The sequence below is a fragment of the Vulpes lagopus genome, chromosome 3, assembly GCF_018345385.1.
Source record: "Vulpes lagopus strain Blue_001 chromosome 3, ASM1834538v1, whole genome shotgun sequence".
NCBI classification, from domain to species: domain Eukaryota; kingdom Metazoa; phylum Chordata; class Mammalia; order Carnivora; family Canidae; genus Vulpes; species Vulpes lagopus.
Window position 1 is genome coordinate 127,386,149 of NC_054826.1, and position 23,304 is coordinate 127,409,452.

Below are 23,304 nucleotides of genomic sequence, written 5' to 3' on the forward strand. Positions count from 1 at the left end.
CACCACGAGCCCAGGTCAGCGCTTCTGCAGCAGCGGCTCCTCTGTGCGCTTTGAGACACTAACAGTTGTTCTCATTCATAAATACACAATTTTATTTGCTATTTTCAGGGGAAACTTAGGCATTAAACTGTAAGCTGATAAAATACGGATACCTAAAAAAGTATAAAAGTATAAATATCCCCTCAGAATAAATTTTAGTGAATTAAGTCTTAATATCTTTAAATTAAAAAACCACAAGCCTATCTATTATGTCAAGATCACAAATCAAACGACGCCACGTGGCCAACAGCGCACACAGGTTCACCCCGAGGCCAACGCGGGGCTGCCCCCACCCCGGGCACCCTGGGGGGACGGTTGCCGGGCCCAAATGTGTCCTCCAGAAAGACTGCGATGAATGTGAAGCCAAACATTTAACAAGAGACAATAGACCTCACAGGAAGGAGGAGGTAAGTCCCAGGTGCCGGAGAACTTGGTTAATCAGGTTATTGGCAAAAAAGAGGACACAGGCGACAAGCCTCCGGAAGCCCTGGAAATTAGGCACGCCCGAGCCTCCGCCCCGCTCGGCGGCGGTCAGAGCGCCCGGCGGCCCCGGCAAGGAAGCGGAGAGCTGCCCGCCTGCAGCCCCCCGACAGCTAGGAAAGGTCTGTCCTCAAAGCATGCGAGCAGCGCTTTTTACAGGGATTCTAGTAGGTCCAACGTCATGTCCTGTGGGCAGAGCCCGTGCAGAACGTGTAAGTCTCAAACACCCCAAACCCCAGAGAGAACTGCATAGTTAGACAAAGAAGACGAGTGAGCTGGCAAGAGGGAGAGATTTGTGATGCATTGTAAACATCCGGTTTTCAGGGTGACCGGGAGTCTCAGCTCCGGGAGCCAGGTGGACAGGCCTCCACCCCAACCTCCATCCCAGGACCTCTATCCGAGGCGAGACAAAGGCACTGACGGGCAACAGCTCCCCCCCAGGCCCGAGGCTGGGCCAAACCCAACAAGCATCTACCTCCCCTTCAATGACTTAACACATTAGTCCAAAATGCAGCAACACTTTCAGGCATCTCTAAAAAGTACAAACGCTGGGTTGTCTGTCCACACTGGGGAAGAAGGGATGCAAAGTTCTCTTGCCTGGAAAATGTAAGTGGAGAAGCCTCGACTGTTCCCAACGTGGTCAGGCAGGGGGAGCCTGGCTCTGAAGGAGGCCGGGTCTCGGGGCTGAGGCCCGGGAAGTAGTGAACATGCGGGGGCCGCCTCTCTCAGGAGGCACCCGCTGGGGCTGCAAGAAACTGCCAACCTCTTCCACCAGGAAGGCAGAGTGGACTCCCTGACCCAAGGACCAGGGCCTGGTGCACGTGGGTGACCAGTGGGCACCCAGAGCCTGTGGCCACGGCGCTGCAGCCACTTCCTACCAGCAAGGCCCAGGCTCTGTCATAGACTGTTTATGTTATGTTAGCACCAAGAGCGCTGTCCTTTAAATGATCTTCGGTGATTACAGGGGTTGGCTGGAAGCTTCCCGCCTCAGGCCCATGCAGCATGGGGAACACCCAGCGGAGGCCCCCAGGGGGACATCCACCTGGCCAGCATGCCTGCTCCGAGTGGGGACACCCAGTCCCAGACAGGTGGTCCCGTCTCGCACCACCCACCTCAGAGGCAAAAAAGGATCCACACCCAGATCTCTATAGAGAAATTGTCAAACGCAGGTTTCTTCTCACGGCCAAGCTTCCTCCACATGGCAGATCGTTGCAACTTGGAACAAGATAAAATGTTTCTTCAGCTGTCAACACTGTGCTTCTCACATCCTTGAACCCCGTTCTTGCAAAATCTGAAAATGCCAAACACAGACAATGAGGACCTGGGTGCTGCATGGGGCTGCACCTTGTGGCCAGCTGGGAGCCACAAGGCCCTGAAGCGAAGCACCTGCTCCGGGAGCAGGGCCCGAGACCTTAAGTCTGCCTGCAGGTGGCTAAGGGGGCCAAGCACAGGCTGGAAGTCGGCCCAGCCAGCAGGCGCAGACCCTTGCTGCGGAGCCTGCCCTCCAGCTCTCCATCCCAGCCCAAGACCTCCCATCACAGCAGCCAGCCTGAGACACGGGTGGGGGTCATGGCTCCTTATTAAGCGCCCAGAGGTTCCTGGCAGCCAGCTCCCCTGATGGCTGTCCTTGCTTGCCTTCTGTGGGTGACAGAGCCCACCTGGGGGTTCAACAGCTCACCTGAGAGGCAACAACCCCCGAGGCTCCAGCCTACATAGATCTGGGCTGCAGACGTGTGTACAGCCAGCGCCCTCAGGCACCAGCGGTCCCCACCTCAACCCGTTCCTCTTCACACCCGTCACAAACCCGGCCTGAGCCTCACAACCCACAGACTTGAGTTCCCAGAACTACCCCATCACCTCCATACCCGCCGGTTCAGCCTGCAGGACTCACATCGTGCTCCTCAGTGCGCTGGCCTCCCTGCCTCAAGGGCACCAGCCCCTGCAGAGTCCATGGCCTCTTGGCCACCATGCCTGGCCCTGTCCTCCTCCCTCCCCCTCGGCATCTCAGGGACAGAGCAGAGCCCCCAACTTCCTTCAGCCCCAGGATCTGTGTATCCTGTCCACCCCCAAACCAGGCTGGGGGCTTCTAGAGGTCTGAGCACTGGCCAACCCCTGGAGAGTTGAACCCCACGCAGCCCAGGTGGAGGGGAACGAACCACTGTGTCCCCAGGTGGGGGCTTTAGAGTCCGTACATCTCTTGCTGTTTCAATCCATATGCGCAGTATGGCTACAAAGCACCAGGGAACCACGAGAAACAGCCCAAGTCCCAGCTTGGCTCAACCCAGCCAAGGCCAGTGCTGTACGAGGCAATGTGAAAGCGAGCCTCCAGGGGGCATCTTCTGCCTGAATGCCAGAGCTGAGAGAGATGGGGCTCTAGGAACACCGTTTCTGAGCCCTGGACATGCGCACAGCGTGGGACTGTGCCCTGGGAGGTACCAGGCTGCTCACACCAAGACCAGGTCCACAGAGACACTCTGGCCAGAAAGAGGCTCCCTGCCTCCCAGTGAGGCCTCGCCCTCCTGCTCCCAGGCCAGGGTGGCTGCCCAGGACACTGTAGTCACAGGAGCAGAGGCCCTGGGCACTCATATCCATGAAACACTTGTTCTGAACCACTCAGGAAGGCACAGGTTGTTGAGGGTCACTCCAGCCTGTGCCCTGGTGCCCTACACGTCCCTGCCAGCCCCTGGATGTGCCCGCCAAAGCTCCGAGGGCTCCAGGACAGCTGCCTGACATGTTCTCATGCTCTCCTGCCCACTGTGCCCATCTCCTGGGACCCCGCTTCACTCCCTGTAAGGTGCAGCCTCATCTGTGATGGAGAAGCAGCGCCCCAGATTGAACATCCCTCCTCAGGCCCCTAGGTTTAGGGAAAAGTCCAGGAGACCCCTATCAGAGGGATGTGGTCTGGGGGAGTTGACGCAGGAGGGTCACATGCACTCCATCGGCCCTCGCAGGTCCCCACTGTTCCTACGGTGCTGGCCCCAGTCCCGTCATCTTTGCTGTTTGCAGGGCAAGCTGGAAACCGTGCTGAGGAGAGTTTCTGAGTCCACAGTGGAGAGGATGAAGCCCAAGCAACTGGAATGCCGCCCACCAGAGTGAGCCCCAATAACTACCTCCTGATGAGGATGGAACACCACCCCTAGGGCCTGTGTTAGCCACAACCCCATCTGCCGGGGAAAGCCTCTTCCCCGGGCTGCCTCCCAAGGCGGGGCCTGAGCCGACCACAGGGACCAGATGTGTCCCTTGAGTAGCACAGCCTAACATGCCCAGGCAGGTGCACCGTGTCATCATGCGAAGGCAGGGCCCACCCCAGGGCTGCTCCACGACCAGCCCGCACCTCCCCTCCCACAGCCCAGTGAGTTGGGGCCACAGATGTGGCTTCTGCATAAGCTGGTTCCCCTGTGCTCACACGGGTTCCCCCAGGGTACAGCCGGGCTCTGACCACAGGCTGCTAGCACCACTCACTTTCCAGCCGGGCCAGGTTGGTGCCTGCTGCGCACGAGGCTGCTGAGCCCGAGGAGTGACCACTCCCAGCAGAGCTGGGCCACAGACACAAACTACACACCGGGTTGGAGTCTTGAGTGATGAAAGCAAAACACCCCCATGATTTTGGAGGTTCTCCAGGTGCTGAATCAATACTGTTAGCTTATATTCAAGTTTCTTTTGACTTTCTCAACGTGGCTACTAAGAAGTTTGAAGCAACAGATGGGACTCATTTTGCCTATCTCCTGGCCTGTGCTCATCCAGACCAAGGCTTGGTAAACTCCTGGAGAGCCAGGTGACAAATACTTGAAGACGGGTGGATCAAGAGGCAAGACTGAGAACGTTGTATAAATCATCAAAAAGATAACTGAAAACGTAAATGCCACTCTTATTTTGCAATCTCCAGTCCAGACCTCTCACAGCGGGATGGTCAACCTTTCAGGGCTTGGCTGGCCACATGCCTTTCCTGAGCTCCCAGAGCAGAGGCTGAGGAGCCCCCAATCTGCACGGCTTGGTCCATGACAGGGGTAGGGAGGGAGGACTCTGGAGGGAGCAGGGGAGCACCATGGATGATGTGTGGCTTGCCCACCTACAACCTGCCCTCTCTGGGCCTCGACTCCCCGTGTGCAAGATGAGGGCACAGAACAGGTGGCCCTTGCTAATGGTGAGCACAGCTGGGCTCTGGACCTGGACAGTGGGAAGAGGGATGGGACACAGCAGGGATGTGAGCAGCAGTGGGGGACCAGGATGTATTCGCAGAGCCCTTCATCACAGGGCAAACAGAGAGAAGGTCGTCAGAGACTCCTCTCTATCAGCATCCCACTCCTGAGGCTTTGGTGTCAGGACTGAGGTCCCCACCTAAGGCACAGCCCTGGCTGTGTGGCCCTGAGTCCGTGGCATTGTGACAGGATGGGTAGGCCTGTGTCCTTGCCCACTGACATCCACAGCGATGAGGTCCTTTCAGCGACTGACACATGGGGTTCTTGTGCACCCCAGCCTGGGTCCCAAGGCCACCCACGTGGACATCCTAAAGGAAACAGACGATAGCCCCACCCTAGACAGCTGGCTCCACCAGAGATCTACAGTCAGCTTCTAGCGCAGAAGGTTCTCTGTCCACTACAGGTATGGGAAAGTGCAGCGGAGGAAGGGCTGGGGTCAAGGAGGCTAAGGTGAGTGGTCAATGCAAGGGTGACAGAGCTCACCATGACATTTACACTTAATCTGAGTCATCCCCATCGTGACCCGTCTCCTCGTCGTCACTCTGGCTCGGCACGCAGCATGCGGCAAGGGAGAAGAAGAGAGGGCACCGTCAGTGCAGGCTGGGATGGGGTGGCGGCTGGGGAGCCCACCCACAGAGGCCGTTTCCCCAAGGTGGTGGCAAGTGTGGGTGCTCGGGGGCAGGAACGCCCTCTGCCCTCTGCACAGGCGGACCAGCCTCGTGTCGGGGGTCCTGGGTCCTGAACCCACACGTGCAGACATGCCACAGAGGAAAGCACCCAATCGTTCCTGAGCCTGGCACTCCCAGGGTTCTACTCTGCCCTCCCTCTTTCTAGTGAGGAACTGAACCTTGCCCCAATAGAGGTGTGGCCTTTACTGCTGGCTCCAGAGAGGCAGTGACCTCCGGGCCACAGTGGACGGTCTAAGAACGTGAGAGGGGTGAGGTCAGTTGGCCAGGGAACAGGAAACTGATCAAACAGGCAGTCATCCATCAGTTATCAATCGATCTCGTCTGTCACCAAGAGCAGTAAAATCCCTGGACACGGAGGTGGGTGACATCCCTGGTGGACAATGTTCTGCGTGCTAGCGCCTGTCAAGACCCTGCAGAGGAGCCCTCACCTGACAGGTCTCCGGGCCTCCGCCCCATGCTCTGCCCTGCTGGACCTGAGCCCTCGCTCTCTGTACTCCTGACGACAAACCACACCCCAGCGTCCCCTCAGTCAGAGAGTTCTGCAAGCCTTCCCAGCAAATCTCGGATGGGCGGAGGGGTCTGGGAAGCCCCTGAGCTGGCGGCTGGCGGTGGAAGCGAGCCACCCTCGTGTGGACCATTGTCCTCACTAATCACTAAGCTCCCTGCCTGACGCCTACCCGGAGCCGGGAGGCTGACACTTGCCACCCTCACGGGTGCAGCACTGCTACAACCAGGCTGCACACGGTGTCCCCAGTCACAACCCCTAATCCAGCCCTGATGGTTTTCCATGGTGTTCCGGGGACCCCGACCACGTTTGGCCTCCTGGGGAGCTCCCGGCACGGCCCTCATTTAGAAACCAAAGCAGCTATCACACTTCAGACCCAGGTATTTTTGGAGAGAAAAACAGGGCTACATTTTCAAAAGCAAAGGGATTTGTGGTCGTGCCTGGAGCTTCCTCAGAGCACAGACGTACCCTTTCTGCAGCAGAAAAGCCACCGGAGGGAAGTGAGCTCAGGAGGCCACCCCGGTAAAACCTTCCAAGTTCAAACATCAAAGTCTCTAAAAATGAACAACTTACAGAATTCTGCAACTGCTCAAAGAAATGTGCTTCCTTATGAGGCTGGGGGCTCGGGGGGCTCGGTCACCCAAGACTCAATGGGCAGCACATCCCCAGGCCCAGCACTGTCAATGTGGTCCTGACCCAGGTGGGAGGCGGAGTGGCCTCAACGCCACGGGTGCAGCTACGGTGCTACGGGCCAGGGTGGGGACATCCTGGGTACTGGACAATCGCCCCACCGTGAAGACACCCGACTTCCTCATGCTGTGAGGACAAGCTGCCACGAGCCCCGTGAAGACGGCCACCTCGGGAAGGCTAACATACGTGGGGGCACTGCTGTCTGTTCCAAAGCCGACACCTCTAAGGCCCTGAAAGGGTCACAGGGCAGTTCTGGGCGAGTGGCATCGACCAGAGGCCACCTGGGATGGCTGAGAATCTGAGGAAGAATCAGGAGCCTCCAATTAATGACATCAGTTAAAATCCATTGGGTTCTGGTCTTTTCCTGCACTCATTCAAGTGCCCTGTGGCCCAGAGCCTTCACCCGGGGCGCCCGCCACAGAGCCCTACCCCCTTTCTTGGTACCCCTGCAGAGCTGGCTCCAGGGCCCAGGAGTGCTGCTGGGTGGAGCCAGCCATGGGCAGAAGCATCTGGAATCAGTGACCCCAGAGGACATGCCAGCTGCTGCTCTGGTCATGAAACTAACCTGAAAACGAGCAGCACGGCCGTCCCTGCGCGCACCCTGTTTGCACCTGCCCTCCTGGGGCGACGGAAGAGCCAACACCCAGAGGGAGCCGGTGCCGTTTATACAGGGATCAGTCCATGCTGGTGCCTTGCTGAGGCCACGCTCCCAGGAGTCTGAAAATCATATCATCTGCAGGATCTGCTCCTTTTACAAACCAAACAAGACTCCCAAGACCAGGGTGGATGTGGCTAAGGCAGGTGCCACGCGGGGGGCCCCCACTCTCCAGCCCTGATGTCCCCAGTCCCTGGGAAAACAGCCCACCACAGCATCACTTAGAAGACAAACTTGCAGAAGCAGCTCTGCCTGCCTGAAGGTGTTGGCAGGGGGCTGTGGAAGCCCCAGAATCTCGCCTCAAGGGGTGGCCTGTGCTCAAAGACCCCTCCATCACCCATGGCACTCTGCCCACCGACGGCCCATGGGACCCACGGGTCCTTCCTTCCCTCCCAGGCTCTGCTTCTGATACGTCAGGCGAGAACCTGTGACCAGAGATAAGAGCATGAGGTGCGTGGGCCCCACTGCAGGCCCAGTGCCCACCCGCCTGTGGTCACCCACCTTGGCTTTCTCACTGGGCTCACTCGCTGTGCCGTACGGGGAGTTGTGCAGCTCCTTGGAGACCACACAGAGGAACTCCGCCTGGTCCTCGCTCCCGTAGTTGTAGGAAGAGCCGATGCTGACCAGCTGCGAGGAGAGAAGAGCGCGGCGTGGGGATGAGTGCTGCACATGTGTCCAGCCCACCCGCCAGCGGGGGACTATAGCCCGCAAACCTGCGCCAGTGCCAACCGGCACCGCAGAGATTAAGGAACAGGGTTCCGCCTCGAGGTTTCTAATGAACTCACAGAAAATGAAATCCCAAACACGTGTACACAGGGCACACATGTGTGCGGGCCACCCCTACATGTGCACCACGCATGCGACGGGCCATCTCGGCTGGGCCACTCAGCTCTCTCGGGGTTCCAGTGGGGCCCACAGGAGTGGGGGCCTGGTGCTGGGAGGTGGGGGGGGGCAGTGGCGGCTGGCTCAGAGCAGGTGGGGGGCGTCACGGCCTTCAGTGTAGGGCCGATCCCTTCACACGGGTTGGGCACACGGGAAGGTGAGCTCCCACACGCTGTGCCTGTTCCTGCTGCAGCCACCAGGCCTTCTGAGGGGAAGGCAGGGCCGACCTCCTCCCAGCAGGGCCATTAACCTGGAAGGGCACACTTGGCGTGGGGGGGGGGCCGGCGGGGCCGGGGTGCGGGAGCCTGGATCTCACAGATGGACGCGGGTGAGCTGCGGCTTCCACTCTCCGCAGGCTCAGCTGTGTGGGAGCCCTGTGACAGGCAGACACATGCACAGATGACCCGCCTGCTCATGCGCATTTAAATGCAAAATGAGTCCAAAGGAAGCCTCAGACTAGTGAGGCTTCCCAGGGCAGAATTACTGAGCTGACAAGTGCCTTGAAGGGCCCTCGTTCCTTGGCCACACACGCTGGAGGCCGCCAGGGACAGAGGCAACAGAGCGGCAGCGTGGGGGCAGCAGGCAAGGCTGAGCAAGGAGAGTGTGCTGGGCAGCACGCCTGTGTGGCCAGAGACGGGAGAGCACAGCGGCCGGCGTGTTCTCCCGCCTCTCTGGGAGGTCGTTCTGGGTTCACGGATATCCCTGGAGAGATGTGCCCTGGCACCTGTGAACCCTGGGCGGAAGAGGGGCGGCTCTGGGTGCAGACTGAGCTGTGGGTGTGCAGCCACTGAGAGGGCCGTCTGCACGCAGACGACGTTCTCTCACAAGGCACGTGAGTCTCATCGAGGGCCCTGCGCTTGGCGCCCACAACCCCTTAGGGTTCTGGGCTCTTACCCACAGCAGTTCCAACTCCTACTTCTGGGAAGTAGAGCATTTCTCCTCGAACAGGACTGGCTCTGGAGCTTTACCGGCAAGAACTGGGAAGACACCCTCCAGGGACAAACTAGGCAAAACAGGTAAGACTCAGGGACGAGAGGAACCTGGCTTGTGCAACGGACTTGGGATCTTCCAGAGGAGCTAAGGACAAAGCCTCAGGCCGAGCACAGATAGAAGACAGAGGCTCACGCAGCAGATTCTCCCTCTCAGCGAGAGCTACAGAGGAACCTTGCTCCAAGTGAGGGGGACCCAGGCCAACACCCCGACTGGTACCTACAGCTCCTGTGTCCCCAGCCCTTCTCCAGGCTGCACGGTGAGGGAGCACACGAGGGGCATGGGACGGGACGTGCGTCCCTCCAGACCAGCCATTCACTCTGCTACCCTCCCCCGATTGGAGGGAGGATGCAAACACCACAGCTGTCTTAGTTACATTTTAAGGGGATGCCAAGCATGCTCTACAGTGTGATCCACTGTTCCAAAAGACCCACAGAAAAGGTGTGGCCTTTAGAAAGGAGCCTGGGGTGAGCCTGTAATTTCCCGCCCTCCCTCCGGGCAGGACTGCTCACTGCGGCCAGAACCTGTGTGGGATGGAAGCCAGCAACACTCAGAGGCCCGAGGGGCCCTGGCCACCAGGGCAGGTGCTACCTGGGGCTGGGGGCTGGGAGCAGTGAGAAGTTTGTAGAAAAGGTACTAGCAATCAGCGAGCATCCTGGACGTGCTCACAGGCCCACAGCCAGTGGGCAGCAGCTGTGCAGGCTGGGAGCAGGGGCTCCACAAAAGGAAGGGCACTCCCACATCCTCATGTCAGGCCAGGAAAGTGGAGGGCACAGCTGCGCCAGAGCCGAGGGCAGGAAGGGGACCGGGGGGCCACAGAGCAGCCCCGCTGGGAAGGGCATCTGTGCCAACTGCAGCACAAAGGAGCCCAGGCCACCATCTGCTCAGCCAGCATGGGAGGGGATGTGAGGGGACAGGAGGGCAGGGCCAGGCCGGGATGCGCTCAGGCTGTCGATCCCACACACACGGAGAGGCCAGGTGGAAGCCCAGAGAGCAGTCCCCGCGAAGTACAGGCTCAGGTGAGGAAGGGTAACCAAGAGAGAAGGGTGGGCTCCAGCACAACTCCACCCCCCCAACATCCGTGACCGATCCAATCAGGATGGGGCACAACTCCACCGACACCTCATTACCAGTCCCTGGAGGCAGCAGGCTCATGGCAACCCTGCTGGAGGGGTGGGGCCTCACCTGCTCAAACTTCCAGCCATCAGACATGGTGGACACCATCTGGGTGAGCTCCTCCTCCTGACACTGCAGCACACGGTATACGTGCTTCACCGGCACCTGTATGATGACAGCTGCAGCTGAGACAGGCCCTGCATGCCCCCTGCCAAGTCCGGGGACAGCCCTGCAGATGACGCAGGGGAGGATGACACCCCTCGGGCTCAGGTCGTGGCACACAGAGTGACACCCCCCCGCCCATCATCCAACAAAGCAAAACAGGCCGAAGAGGTGCCTTCGGAAAAACATCTTCTACTCCTCATCTGCCACCAAACATGTTTCTATTTCTAAATTGCAAAATTCAGTGAGTCATGCTCCTGAAACCCTGACAGCACCCTGGGCTAGACATGAGCACGCCAAGACTGTGCCCGCAAGCAAAGGCAGCCAGGAGGGGATGGCGGCGTGGCTTCCGAAAAGCTGGTGTGTCACCTGCTGCGCCCACCCACCGACCTCCGAGTTGTGCTCCAGGCGCAGCCTCTGGTGCTAAAAGCACCTCGGGACTTGCCCGCCAGAAGCCTGATCTCGCAGAGCTGCTCCTCTGGCAGGCTGCAGCGGCGGCCATGATAGCACAAGAGTGACCACGACATGGTGGCAGTGGCTCATGCCGTAATGGTCATAGCCTCACTTGTGACAGTGAATGACACTGGTGCTCTCAGCCCAGGCCCTGAGGAGGGACTCCCCTGCCCCCAGCACTCAGATGGGTGCTCTGCCCAGCTGGGTCATGCTAGCCACTGACGGGACAGCTGGACGAAGGGGAAGCAGCACAGGCTGGCCCTGGTCAGCACGAAGGGCAGGAAGGGAGGGGAGCGAACTGTGCCTACGTGGTGGGCCTCGGAAGCAGCAGGCCTATTAGTCACTGGTCTTACCTGGGAGGTTTTGCTGTCTCGTTCTCTAATTTTGTCCTTTACAAGTTTTATTAGTGAGGTGATATTGTAAAATTCCGCTTCCTCCAACACTCCTAGAATAGAGAAAAATAACTAATTTTTACCAGATCCAAAAATAAATGTCTCGCCCGCATCCTACCGTGGACCCCACAGCCCCATGTGCAGACATGCTGGCTCTGGGCGGGGTGCCCCAGGATTAAGGGCAGAGGGCACATTTCCTGCACACACTCCTGGCATGTGCCACTCTAGGTGACCGGCTGGGCACACAGTCCCACATGCATCTATCCCAGCTTTTCCCTGGACGCCCCTGGACAGAACTTGGAGACCTCCCCACAGCCTGCGGACCACCTGCTGCCCTCACGTGAGGCCCGGGCTTGGTGGGTAGCTTTGTACAGGTCTATCATTTGGTGCCTCAGTTTCCCCATTCAACTGTAAGCCGAGCGGTTGAGAGTGCGGCTCCCAGCTCTAGGACTCTTGCCAGTTTAGGGCTGCCTTTCTTCCCCAAGGCTGCCACGTGTGCTCCACCTATTCAGGGACTCTCCAGTCCCAGGACCCCTCCCAGGGGTTCCGGAAGGGCCGTGCTGGCCACCCTGGCCAGGCCTCACTCTATGCCGTGTCCCCACGCCAGCAGCGCCAGCAGCTTGGGCTGCGCCCTAACCATGTGTCCAGACAGCACAGTCAGAGGGGGCGCCTGGGGGTGAGCAGCTGTACCTACAATGTCACTTCTCAGGATGGCGTGTGGCCATGTCAGTGATGAAATGCAGACCTGGTGCCATCCTGTCGGCCATCGCCTCAGACCTGTGGGTGGGGACTGAGAGGCCTTGCGAGTGGGCACCAGGACCATCCACACACTGAGCTGGCAGCCACCATGGACCCTTCCGAAAGCATGATATCGAGGTTGGTCAGGAGGCAGGTGATGAGGCAGGGTGGCAGGGGCCTGTCCCCAGAAAGCACCTGCCTCTGAGCACACTGTCCCAGGATCGGGCTGTGAAGTTTAGTCTAGAACTAAAGGGCTCCACAAACAGCACAGAGGAAGGCGCCCCAAACAACGTGAGCGCACGTGCATGCAGAAGGCCCCTTCGCAAGATGCAGGCTTGGGTCTGGAGGCCCAGGAGAGAAGCACACCAGGAAGTGGCAAGGAGCGAGCCCACTTCAGTCCCGGTGGTTGCTACAGGACCTCAGTCCCTGTAGGAGCCAGAGCACACGCTGGATGGAAGCGCCTGGACCGCCCAGGGCCTCCCTGACTGATGAGCTCCCTACTGGCTGCTCTGAGCGCTGGAAGGCTTGAGAACAGGCAGAGCTCAGAGGTGAGGGTACGGTGGTGCCTTGGAAAGAGAGCACACTGAGACCAGGGAGCACCGAGATTCACCTGGCAGGTGTGTCCAAGACTGCCTGAACCAAAGCAGCCGTGAAAGCGAGCAGCCTTCCATGGCAGGAGCCCTGGCCCCAGCAGCCTTGCTAACTAGGCTCCTGAAGCGGTCCACAGCCCAGGTGACCTGTCCCCCTGGTGACAGCAGTCCTGATAGACCACCCCGGCCAGCAGCCTCCCCTCCTGGAGACAAGCGCCTGCTGCCCCGGGGGACATGTGTGAGAGGCAGCCTTGAAGCAGTGAGGGGACGCAGGCATGTGGGATTTCTGCAGGGGAGGATGTGCAGGGCCTGCTCCTTGGCCAGCTCGGGCTGAGGGGTCTGTTGTCTTAAGTGACCAACCTGTCCACTGGGACTCCCGTTCCCAACTCACCTTCCTCTGCGAGGTCTTTGTTAATGACCAGCTTCCCGTGTCTCAAGTAGTTCAGCACAGGCCCAAAGTATGTGGGGTCTCTGTCGATTAAATAGGCACCAGTTTCATCCTACAAAAAACAAAACCCTGTGAGTCCTGAATGGGAAGGCAAGGATCTGCACATGTGACACCAGGCCACACGGAGAGGGGTGCGGAGGCACAGGGGTTGTGTGTGTCCCTTAAGCCACCGTCAGCCTGCGCTGGGGCTCTGCAGGGAGGGGGTTCTGGGGGCCTCTGGCTATCGGCAGTCTCGGGTCTAGGCCAAGTCAACCTCCCTTTATTTACTCAGCAGCGAGGGGACTGTGTAGGGACCTCTCCTTAGCCGCAAACATGGCTGAGGGACGGTTTAGCCTCCATGCACGTGAACGCTGTGAACACTAACATGAGTAAGTGAACACAGACTCTCCTCCCGGGCCCCACAGCAGGGCCTTCTGATCCTGGGGTGGGGGTGGTGCGACCGAAGCACACAGAAGAGCGACTGTATGGAGAGGCCTAACCTCCATGGCAAGGTGGCCCCGGGGTCCCTCAGGGATTGCTGACCAAAGGAGCCACACCCCATGGGCAGCATCTACGAAACAGACCTTCAGAAGGCACCTCACTCACACTGGGTGGCCCTGGTTCCTCCCGGAGGGTCAGGGCCCTCTACTCAGTTGCCAGCAAGTTCCCAGCACAGCTTGGCCCAGGGATGTGGACATGCTGACCTGCGCACAGCAGTGGGGGTACCACCAGCGAAGGGGAGCCACGGCCGTCTAGGAGCCGACCGCACTAGGGACACCGCGCATCTGCCCTGGGTCTGCTGGGCGGGTCTGGCCCAGGCCGCCTTCCAGCAGGGTTGCCTGCAACCAGGGACCCCGCCACCATCTCTCTCTCTGCCGCTGCCCGTGGCGAATCCTGCTCCTCCGGCAAGCCCACATCCCCTCCCTGCAGCCCCAGGGAGGCCTCCCTTTGAGTCAACAAGGTAACACCGTAAGTCAGTGGAACAGCTGATGTGGCCTCCCTGTCTGAAAGTGGCTGCAGGGGCTCCTGGGCCTCAGCAGGAGCATGACCAGCTGAGACCCCGCAGGACGGTGTCAGCATCTCTATGGGGCGAGCGTGGTGGTGGGAGTATCTGAAGCTCCTGAGTGTGCTGTGCCTACGGACACCCGACACAGGGAGCCAGGGGGCATCCTGACGGCAAAGTGACACCCGCGTTAGGACCTGACTTCTCACCCAGGAGCATCACCTCCTGGACTGTGGGTGGCAGAGCCTGAAGGTTCCAAGGGCTCCCTGCTCTTCTTACATCGTCATTTAGGGCGCTGGGACCTGGAGCCTTGCTGCTCAGCAGGCAGGACCCGGGCACTCAGCCCAGTCTCCTGCCAGGACAGGCCACGGCCTGTTCCCCCGTGGGCTTCTGTCCCCCAAGGCGGTGTCCCCACTGCACAGAGACCTCCCGAGTTCATCCTCGTGTTCTACCCACCATCTAAGTCAGACACTGCCCCATGGACCCCTGCCTTCTGTCCGTCTGGACCCCTACTATTCCCAAGCAAGGCCAAGGACCCCATGGACCAGCTTTTGGAAGAAGGATGCTCTACCGGTCTTTCTACTGGCAAAAAGTAGCCAGAAGGGACCAAGGCCTGGAAAGAAAGGGATGGTGTTGCCACAACATGAAGTCCGGGGCCCGTCCCCACCCCACCCCCAGGTATGAAAAGAGCCCAGGGCTTGACATTTGCACATCACCAGGCTCAGAAATGACTCATCAGTGCACTGCTACCTTGACACTGGCAAGCTGGCAAAAAGGTCAAGGTCAGATGGAGAGAGAGCTTGTGCCACCTTCAGGGCATCCCAGGGGGCCTCCCTATCCCAGTGGGCCCAGGCCCCAGCGGGCCCAGACTATGAGCTCAAAGGGACCATCATCACACTGCGCTCCCCCCTTGCGGAGCAAGCCTGAGCTCCAGTACAGGGCAGGTTATGAGGTGGTGCACTCAGCCCAGAGGCCGTTTTCACGCTGCCTCCAACATGCCTGCCCTGAAGGGAAGCACAGAGCTCTCTTCCTGAGGCTGCCTGGAGGCCCACCTGCCTGGACCCAGAATGGTGGGTTCACTGAGTGGACTTGCGTGGGAGACCGTGCCACCCCCTGCCAGTGACGAGCCAGCTTGCCCAACCCTGCCACCAAGGAGCAGCACTTACGGAAACTCAAAAGTGGTTTCTCCCATGGAGTCCCGCCAGGGCTCCCTGGACCGGTTTCTTCTTGGGGATTTGTTTGGAGCAGAAGGATTCCAAGATCAGGTGGGGCCAGGCAGCAGCGTCAGGATGCAGTACTCTGAACTGGGCTCGTCAGAGGGGGTTTCAATTTCCACAGGCAGTGTGGGGGTCCTACACCAAGACCCCAAAACTCCACCAGGCTTTATCTTGGGCAACTGCCTATATGATCACAGACTGACTCTTAGACACATGTAGGCAAGACCTCCATAAACACTACGTGTCTGAGCACCTGAGCATGCGCAGCATGCTCTAGCACTGGCGAGCGCGGCCGAGGGCTGGCTGCAGATAGGTACTTTCAACACTGCGGTGGGCGTGCGCCCACAGAGATGTGAGGGGCCTCAGAACCTCACATGCTTCTGGAAATGCAGCCCTGGAACCTCACTTCGGAATATAAGTCTTAGGTTCACTTACGCAAAAGCCTAGAGAAAAGCATCTTGGCAACACCTACACTGGAAACTGGGGAGTGGTGGGGGCACGGCCGCTGGCTCTCCACGCGGGCCTCGCCAGCTCCACTGCACCAGCACGCGCAGGCAGGAGCCCGGTCTGGTCACACAACAGGCAGCACGGGACTGGTGGCAAGACTCGCGGGTCCCTTGTCTCCTCTTTCTGTCCTGTCCTCAATTCATAGAACAAGCGTGTGCTACATTTGTGGAATGGCAAGCTTTGTTCTTGCTCTTGTGTTGTTTGTAAAAGAGCCAGAATTAAGACTGCTTTCTCGACAAATCATTTCCCTCTATTAACCTTCCCCACTTCTCACTGAATTAGCGTTTGACCTACTTGTGAAGTGCTGGCTTTAAAAATATACACCTACCTTAAAGGGCTTAACAGGGAAGCTGGCCGGGGAGCTCCAGGGAAGCTGGCCGGGGAGCTCCAGGGAAGCTGGAGTACGCAACAGGGGCCAGTGGCCCGCAGCTGCCAGTGTGCTCATGGGGAGCAGGGTGGCCCAGTGATGCCCAGGCCACCTGGATCCCACCCCAACTGGGACCCACCTTCCCGGCTGAGCTACTGGGCCATGGGCCCGAGGCGGGGAGGCTGCCGGACCACAGAGATCATGCCCTGGCCACGAGCCCTGATTGCACAGTCATTTTCCGAGAGGAGCCAGTGGGCAAAGGGAGGGCCAAGCCCACATCACATGCTCTCCCAGGAGACACCTAACCTGCAGCCCCGACATGGAGGCGGCGGAGTGGATAAGGCTGATTTGAAACCACCAAGAGAGCTCCACGCCCCACTCCGTCCATTCCTTTCTGAGCCCACCCAGCATCCTTAGCCCATACCCCTGGGTAGGAAGTAAAGCTCTGCAAGGGGCAGACTCATGACTGTACCACTCAGTAATGAGCCCCAAGGCTGAGTTCTCCTTGCCCACTCTGCGCCCAGAAGTAAAACCTGACCCACACATTTAAGGCAGGATTGAATGCACTGCCCAGCAAAGCACTGTGGATAAAGTGGGGGCTGCTCGTCCCTCAGGACCAGCTTCTCCCTCAGCCCAACCACAGGGTCCTGGAAACGGTGATGAGGAGTGAGGATCAGGGATGTCAGACTCTCACCAAGATTCTAAATGGAAAAGAACTCTGTTGGCGTGAGAGCTCTCTATGGAGCATATGCACTTGGCCCCATTACATCACCTTCACGGCCTCCACGAACACGTCGGGAAATGGGACACCGCACCACTCCAGTGCAAGAGAAGCAGCACAGCCACTGGAGACTGGCAATGAAGAGGGCTGAGTGTCCTGAGTTAAATGGGAGATAAATTCTGTTAAATCGCCCCGTTAAAAGCTAAATGCAAATGCACAGAATTCTTTGCACACGAGCATCTGCAATGAATCTAATAAGAAATACTTAGCTTTTACTCTGAAGCTACCCATTTTAAATGACTCTTTCAAATTCCTGCAGAAAACCTTCAGTCTCTATTCTCTTGTTTGTTTTGTTTTCTAGTTTGTCAAACCCTCCATCCAGAAGAGGATGAGACACCACCGATTCCAAATGATGAGGTGGAGACCCAGAGAGCCAGGACTACACAGGGGTGGTTCAGAGTGACCCATTCAGTCTGGCAGGAGCCAGAGGCACTGAGAGGAGACACCACGTCAACTGTGCACACACCGCAGCAGGTGCTGGGTCACCCTGGGGCAAAGGGACAGTCCTGGGGAGGTGCTGAGCGGACCTGCCAGCCCAAGGGCCAGCCATCCAGCTCACAGCTGCTATGAACATTTATGTCGCAAGGCAGGGCACCGTCCATCTGCCGGGATTTCTCAGGTGCTCCCCTCCCTAGACACATTCCAGCTACAGAACACCTGCACGTAAATCCTCCACAGATGTCACATTACTTATTTTGGTGGCGTGTGTGTTTAATGTAAAACTGCTAAAAAAAAAAAATAATATAAAACTGCTGCCATGAAAGACTCAACTAGAGACGGAAACAGGTGGGAACCATGGTCGGTTGGGGCAGAAGCTCCACAGAGGGATGACCCAAGGTCCCTGGCTGCAGTGCCCCTCCTCCACTGCCTCGGAGGGGAGGTCTCCTCAAGCCTGGAGTCCCCGGGCCCCAGGGCGACAACCAGTCCGCGCTGGCAGCCTGACACTCTGCAGCAGGGGCGCCTTGCCAGAGGTTCATGCTTAGCCCCCGGCTCCCGTGAGGCACTCGAACCCTCCCTGCCAGCTGTCCCCAAAGTCATCGCCCTGTTGGCTCCCAGGTGGCCTCTGCTCTCTTCCTAACCCTTGCCCTGCTGGCAGATCTGGTGCAGAGTTTACCTTCCCTTTCTGCTGGGGCAGAAGGGCAGGCCCATGGCTCCTCCGCTCCCTCACCCAACCTCCGCCCTCCCTCCTGCCCACTGCAGTGGCTAGGCATGGTCGGCGCCCCGCGCAGCCTGCCTCTCCCTTACCTACTTTGGCCTATCTGCCGGAGCTGGCCCAACTCATCACCTGCAGAACTGCCGTCACCCAAGCCTGACGTGCAAAACCAGGCAAAGATTCTAGAAGCCCCACTGCTGAGGAAACTAGAACCCCCCAGAATGTGGACGATGGGAAGAGACACTTGTGCACACCCACATTTGGATGCCTTGAGCCTCTTCCAAACATGTGGGCGGATGGTACCAGAATCCTGAAGCTGTGTTCTCCAGGCTCAAAGACCTCAAGTCTTACAAGAAAACACGGTGGCTGCCCAGGAAGCCATGCCCCCCCGCCCCCCGCCCAGGAAGCCGTGCCCCACCCCGGAGCACATGCTCCAGTCTCCGGAATCGGGAAGCCACCCTTGAGCCCGTCCTGAGATCAGCCAGGAGCTCTGGGTGGAGTGCAGAAGAGGCCACCAGGGAAGCACGGGAGACACGCCGCACTTCCCAGCTGGCCGAGCACAGGAGTGACCTACAGGTACCAGGGTTTGTGGTGACTCAGAGACTATGTGCAGAAACGTACAGTAGCAAAAACAAATTCTGAAGGGGAGAGAAAGCGTTCGTTTTAAAAACAAAGTACAGGGCAGCCCGGGGAGTGATCCTGGAGACCTTGATCGAGTCCCATGTCGGGCTCCCTGCATGGAGCCTGCTTCTCCCTCTGCCTGTGTCTCTGCCTCTCTCTCTGTGTTGCTCATGAATAAATAAAATCTTAAAAAATAAAGATAAAATAAAAACAAAGTACAGAGTAAAGTAGAAACGGCCACGAGTCATCTGTTTGCTGCAAGGACCCAGCACAGGGCATGGGGTCCGAAACTCCCACAGCTCCTCCGTGACTACGGCTCGGAGCGGCACACTGACTCACCCTCAAGTCGCACAGCAACGTAAGTTGGGTCGAAGTCAGGCCTGAGCCTTAGTCTAACTCTGCCACCAGAGGAGACACTCGATCTCCCCAGGACCCACGGCACACCAGCGCCAGACCAGATGTCTCTGGTGCTCTGCAGTCCAGGGAGAACGGCCCAACTAAGACCTGGTGAGAGCACCCTGGCCATGCACACACCTCCCTCGGTGCAGAGCCAGCTCCTTTAAAGGACCTCCAAGCATCCCCTCACAGGTGAAAGCGGCCAGACACCCTGGGAACAAGCAAGCACCTCAGGGTTCCCATAAAACCCAATTTGCAAAATCAGGCAGGCGGACAACAGTTTTCTGACCACTGCTCTGAACGAAGCCTAGTCACTATGCAGTGGGCAGAAAGAGGAAGTGCTTTGCAGTGACAACCATTTCCTCTCAGGCTGCCCTCAGATGGCTGATGGTGGGACAACTGCAGGCCCAGGGCCTGTGTCTGACGTCCCGAAGCAAGTTCTTCACCCTCAAGGCAAGTCCCTTTCCAGGACTTTCTGACCTGGACTCACTGGCTGGTTCAGGTCCCAGGGCCGTCCAGTTAGGTGTTCTGTGTAGACGCAGCACGGGCTCCGCCAGCAGCACCTGCTGTGCCGGGGGAGGGCAGGGGCCCCTCCCTCCACTCGGGTCTCAGACCAACCACGGCATGTGGTCAGGGCTAGGAACATGCTCAGAGCCACATCCTTGACCAAAGTGTGAAATGAAATGCGCCCAGTCTCGGGACGCCCACTCAGAGCCTCAGTCAGGACGACCCGGCGCTCATGGGAGCCTGGGATGCTCTAAAGAATTCGGGAAGTTAGCCTCTTGCCTCCGATTTAGTTATACAGAACATATCTGCTCTTTCCACTCTAAGGAATCCCCACTTCTTTTGCCAAGTGACTTAAAAGTTTGTACTTCCACCCACATCCCTCATCACTTGGCCCTGTCTGTAAAATCTCTTCCACTATCTTCCCAATCCTGAAACTCTTGCCAACACCAAGTACACCCGGAGTGAGCACAGGCAAAAGCTGCAAGTGACATGTCATCAGAAACACTGTGGTCACCCTAACCCTCAAAGACCCATCTGATGCCACAGCGTCTGCAACCCGAAGCCTCCTGGCCCCGTCAAAGGACAAAAGCTCAGGTTTTCTCTGGGCCTGGCTCAGTGACAGAGACTGAACCCACCTCAAATCCTACTTAATCCCAGTGGTTTCCAACCACCAAGTAGCAATATTTCCTGTTTCCCTTTTAACTCCTAAAGCATCTCCACACTGAAACAGAAGCTGATTCAGCTCTGAACAAACGCTAACCTGTTTTCAACAATGCCTAATCGGCCAGGTAGCGTGGACTACCAAGAGACTTAACCCAAATGAATCACACAGCAAGTATTCACAAAGCACTTCCAGGAAGGAGGATCATACCTGGCCCGCCCCTTACAAGAACCTGGGAGAAAGATGACCCAGACAGCAGAGGGGCAGCTGCTTGAAATGAATACCCCAGACACAGCCCCGCTGGAGGAAGCCCCAGGAGGAAGTGAGAATTCACACTTGGCCAGTCTATAGAGAACCGCCAGCGGGCCAGAGTGGGCCGGAGTCAGCACTGAGACCAAAGGGTAAGGATTTGAAGCCCAGAGTTGGTCCCAGGCTCAAGCCCAGTGGCAGCCCTGCTCCCCATTCTCCCCAACAACCTGTCTGTCGCCTTCTTCAGAAAAGGTCCCATCAACTCCACCTCTCCCAGAGGTTTATGTGGTGTTTAAGAGCAAATTCCAGGCACTCTCCCAGTGAGTCCCAACCCAGCAGGTTCCTGCAAGGTTCCCATCTCCCCTTTGAATGTCCCCACCCAACCCTTATCCAAGCACCAGCTTGCTGCAGCCCAGGTGCTCAATGAACACGGGTCAAGTGCCCAGCAGGAACCCTGCACCAGGTCTGTGCTGACGTTCAGCCCTAGGGACGGCTGCCAGGTATGCTTTCATTCATTTTAACTATGCAGTGAGGGCTTCGAGGTTTTCACAAGTGAATCAACATCCTGTTTCTCTTCCATCATGTAATCACTGGTGTCCCACTCCTCCAAACACCCCTTCCCCTCCACCCTCAGCCTCCGGTTTCTTACTCAGGATCTAATTATCTAGGAGTGAACCTCTGGGATGTTCTTTCATCAGAATTGGTGGTGGTGGTGGTGGTGGTGGGGGGGGGGGACTGAGAAGGATCCAGTATCTCACACGCTGTTTCTCATCTGAAGTAAAGCATTCTCCCCTCCCATAATCCATGTGAACTCGCATTACTATTTCTGGTAAATTCCTGTTGCCTGTTACAAAACCTAACCCTTACTATCAACTATCTTATGAGACAGAAACCGTATCTGCTGCGTTACCTTCACATTCCAAATTTCACTCTGACAATTTGGAACTCAAATGTGGGTAAGCACAGGACGACGGCGACAAAAGGCAGACAAAAGGCACCCGTCTCATGTGCGTTCTGGTGGGTTAATCACCTTCCCCAAAGGACTGTTACTGCGGTAGAGCAGTTTTAAGTCGTTTTGAGGCAGTAAGATAAAGGGATGAACTGCCTTAACCGCGCAAGGTAGAGATAATTGGCTTTGAATCAACTGTTTGTGACTTTGCGTCAAAATAAATAAATAAATAAATAAACCCAATGGACAAGAACAATTTAAAATCTGATTCAACATACAAAGCAGGATCTCCCGAGTAGAAATCCAAGTGAACGAAGCACTGTGGCCCAGTGTTTTAAAACAAACCAACAGTAAAACATACCCGTCTGCTATAATGGGAGAATCAGAGCAAACAAAAGCCTACTTCTGCCCTGGAGAGGATGCCATGTTCTGGGAGGTCTGTCCCCCAAGAGCGGAGAGCTCAAGGGGCAGCGGAGACCCTGGTGTTGGGGCACCTCAGGAGCTCTGGCGTCCCGATCCTAAGGTCATGCATGCCACACCAAGGATGGTCTCGGTGGCCTTCCGGAACCTGGAGAGGGAGAGGAATCTTTCTGGGAAGACTGACTTGCACGCCTGGCAAGCGCTGAGCTGGCGTGGCGCATCGCCAAGTGCAATTATGTACGCTCAACTGAGAAGCCCCAGGAAAGTTAGAAGGTTGCGAACTGCCTGGGATAAATACAGGGAACACGTACTCTCGCAGCAGAGCCCCGCCGGAGTTTCAATCCGGACGGATCCCCACCAGCTTCTCCTCCGCCACGCCAGCCTTACAAAGGTGATAATCCAGACCGTGTCCGTGAGGATCCGACCATAGTCACGAGCACTCAGTCAGACGAGAGGCGAGCTGCACGCCGACCGGTCGGGAGGGCGGTGGGGTCGCTGCCCCAACGAGCTCTCCCGGCTCGTCGCTCCTCGCTGCCCCTTCGCACACGCACCCTTTGCTCAGCAGCACTGCCCTGCGGGCACGACAGGGCGCCAACTCTCCAAATGCAAGTCACCGGGGAACGCAGGTCACCGCGTCGCCCCCCCGCCCCCCGCGAGGTCGGACGTGTGGAACGCGAGCAAACGAGAAGTGCGGGGACTCAGGGGCTGAGCGGCCCCCAAGGACCCGGGGCCCGGGGGGGGGGGGAGGGGGAGGCGGCGCCCCTAGGCCGGGGGCCGGGGAGCAGGAGGGGGAGGAGGGGGAGGAGGCGGCGCCCCCAGGTCGGCGGCCGCGGCGCTCCGCCCGACGGCGCCCTAGACCTCGGGCGCCAGCCGCCTCCCCGGCCCGGGACGCGCAGGCGGGCGGCCCTCACCTTGTCCGAGTCCAGGTCGGGGTCGGCCTGGCACAGACGGTACAGGAAGGATTTCGGGTCCCGGCACAGCGTCTGCCGGGTGGTGAGGAAGTAGGTGCCGCCGACGTTGAGCCGGACCCACTTGGACACGCCGCCGGGGCGCTGGGCCAGGGCGCCGAGCCCCGCGCTGCAGCGGCGGCACAGGCCGGCCCCTAGCCCCGCCCCGAGGCTGCCCGGGGCCGGCGGCAGCAGCTCGCAGTGATTCTCCGCCATGATCCCAGCAAGCCCCGCCACAGCTCCCCTCCACCGGAAGCGTCCGGCCTTTAATACCGTCTTCCTAGCTCCGTCCCGCCCACGGGTCCGCCCTCGTAAAGCGCCCGCCCTAGTGTCACGCGGCAGGCGGAAGTTCCGGTCCGGAAAGGCGGCCGGCCGAGCCCCCTTCCGGCCGGAGCCGAGCGTAGCGCTGGGTGGGGGTTCGCCGGCCTCGCCCCCCCCGCCCCACCCCCCCGCACGTGCGGCGCTCGGACGCTGGGTTCCGGGCGCGGAGTTCAGGTGGCGGCCGCGCCGACCCCGCGC

At 58.6% G+C, this 23,304-nt stretch overlaps 1 protein-coding gene across 1 annotated transcript; it reads right to left on the reverse strand.

Moving 5' to 3' along the window:
* Positions 1–1,072: 1,072 nt before the first annotated feature.
* Positions 1,073–23,037, reverse strand: KCTD5 (potassium channel tetramerization domain containing 5). Its single transcript, XM_041749763.1, has 6 exons — positions 22,750–23,037; positions 12,972–13,080; positions 11,214–11,305; positions 10,315–10,410; positions 7,759–7,884; positions 1,073–1,810 (listed from the first exon to the last, which is right to left on the reverse strand). The coding sequence occupies exons 1-6, from the start codon at positions 22,999–23,001 to the stop codon at positions 1,781–1,783; spliced, it is 705 nt and encodes a 234-aa protein (XP_041605697.1). The 5' UTR covers positions 23,002–23,037; the 3' UTR covers positions 1,073–1,780.
* Positions 23,038–23,304: the final 267 nt, after the last annotated feature.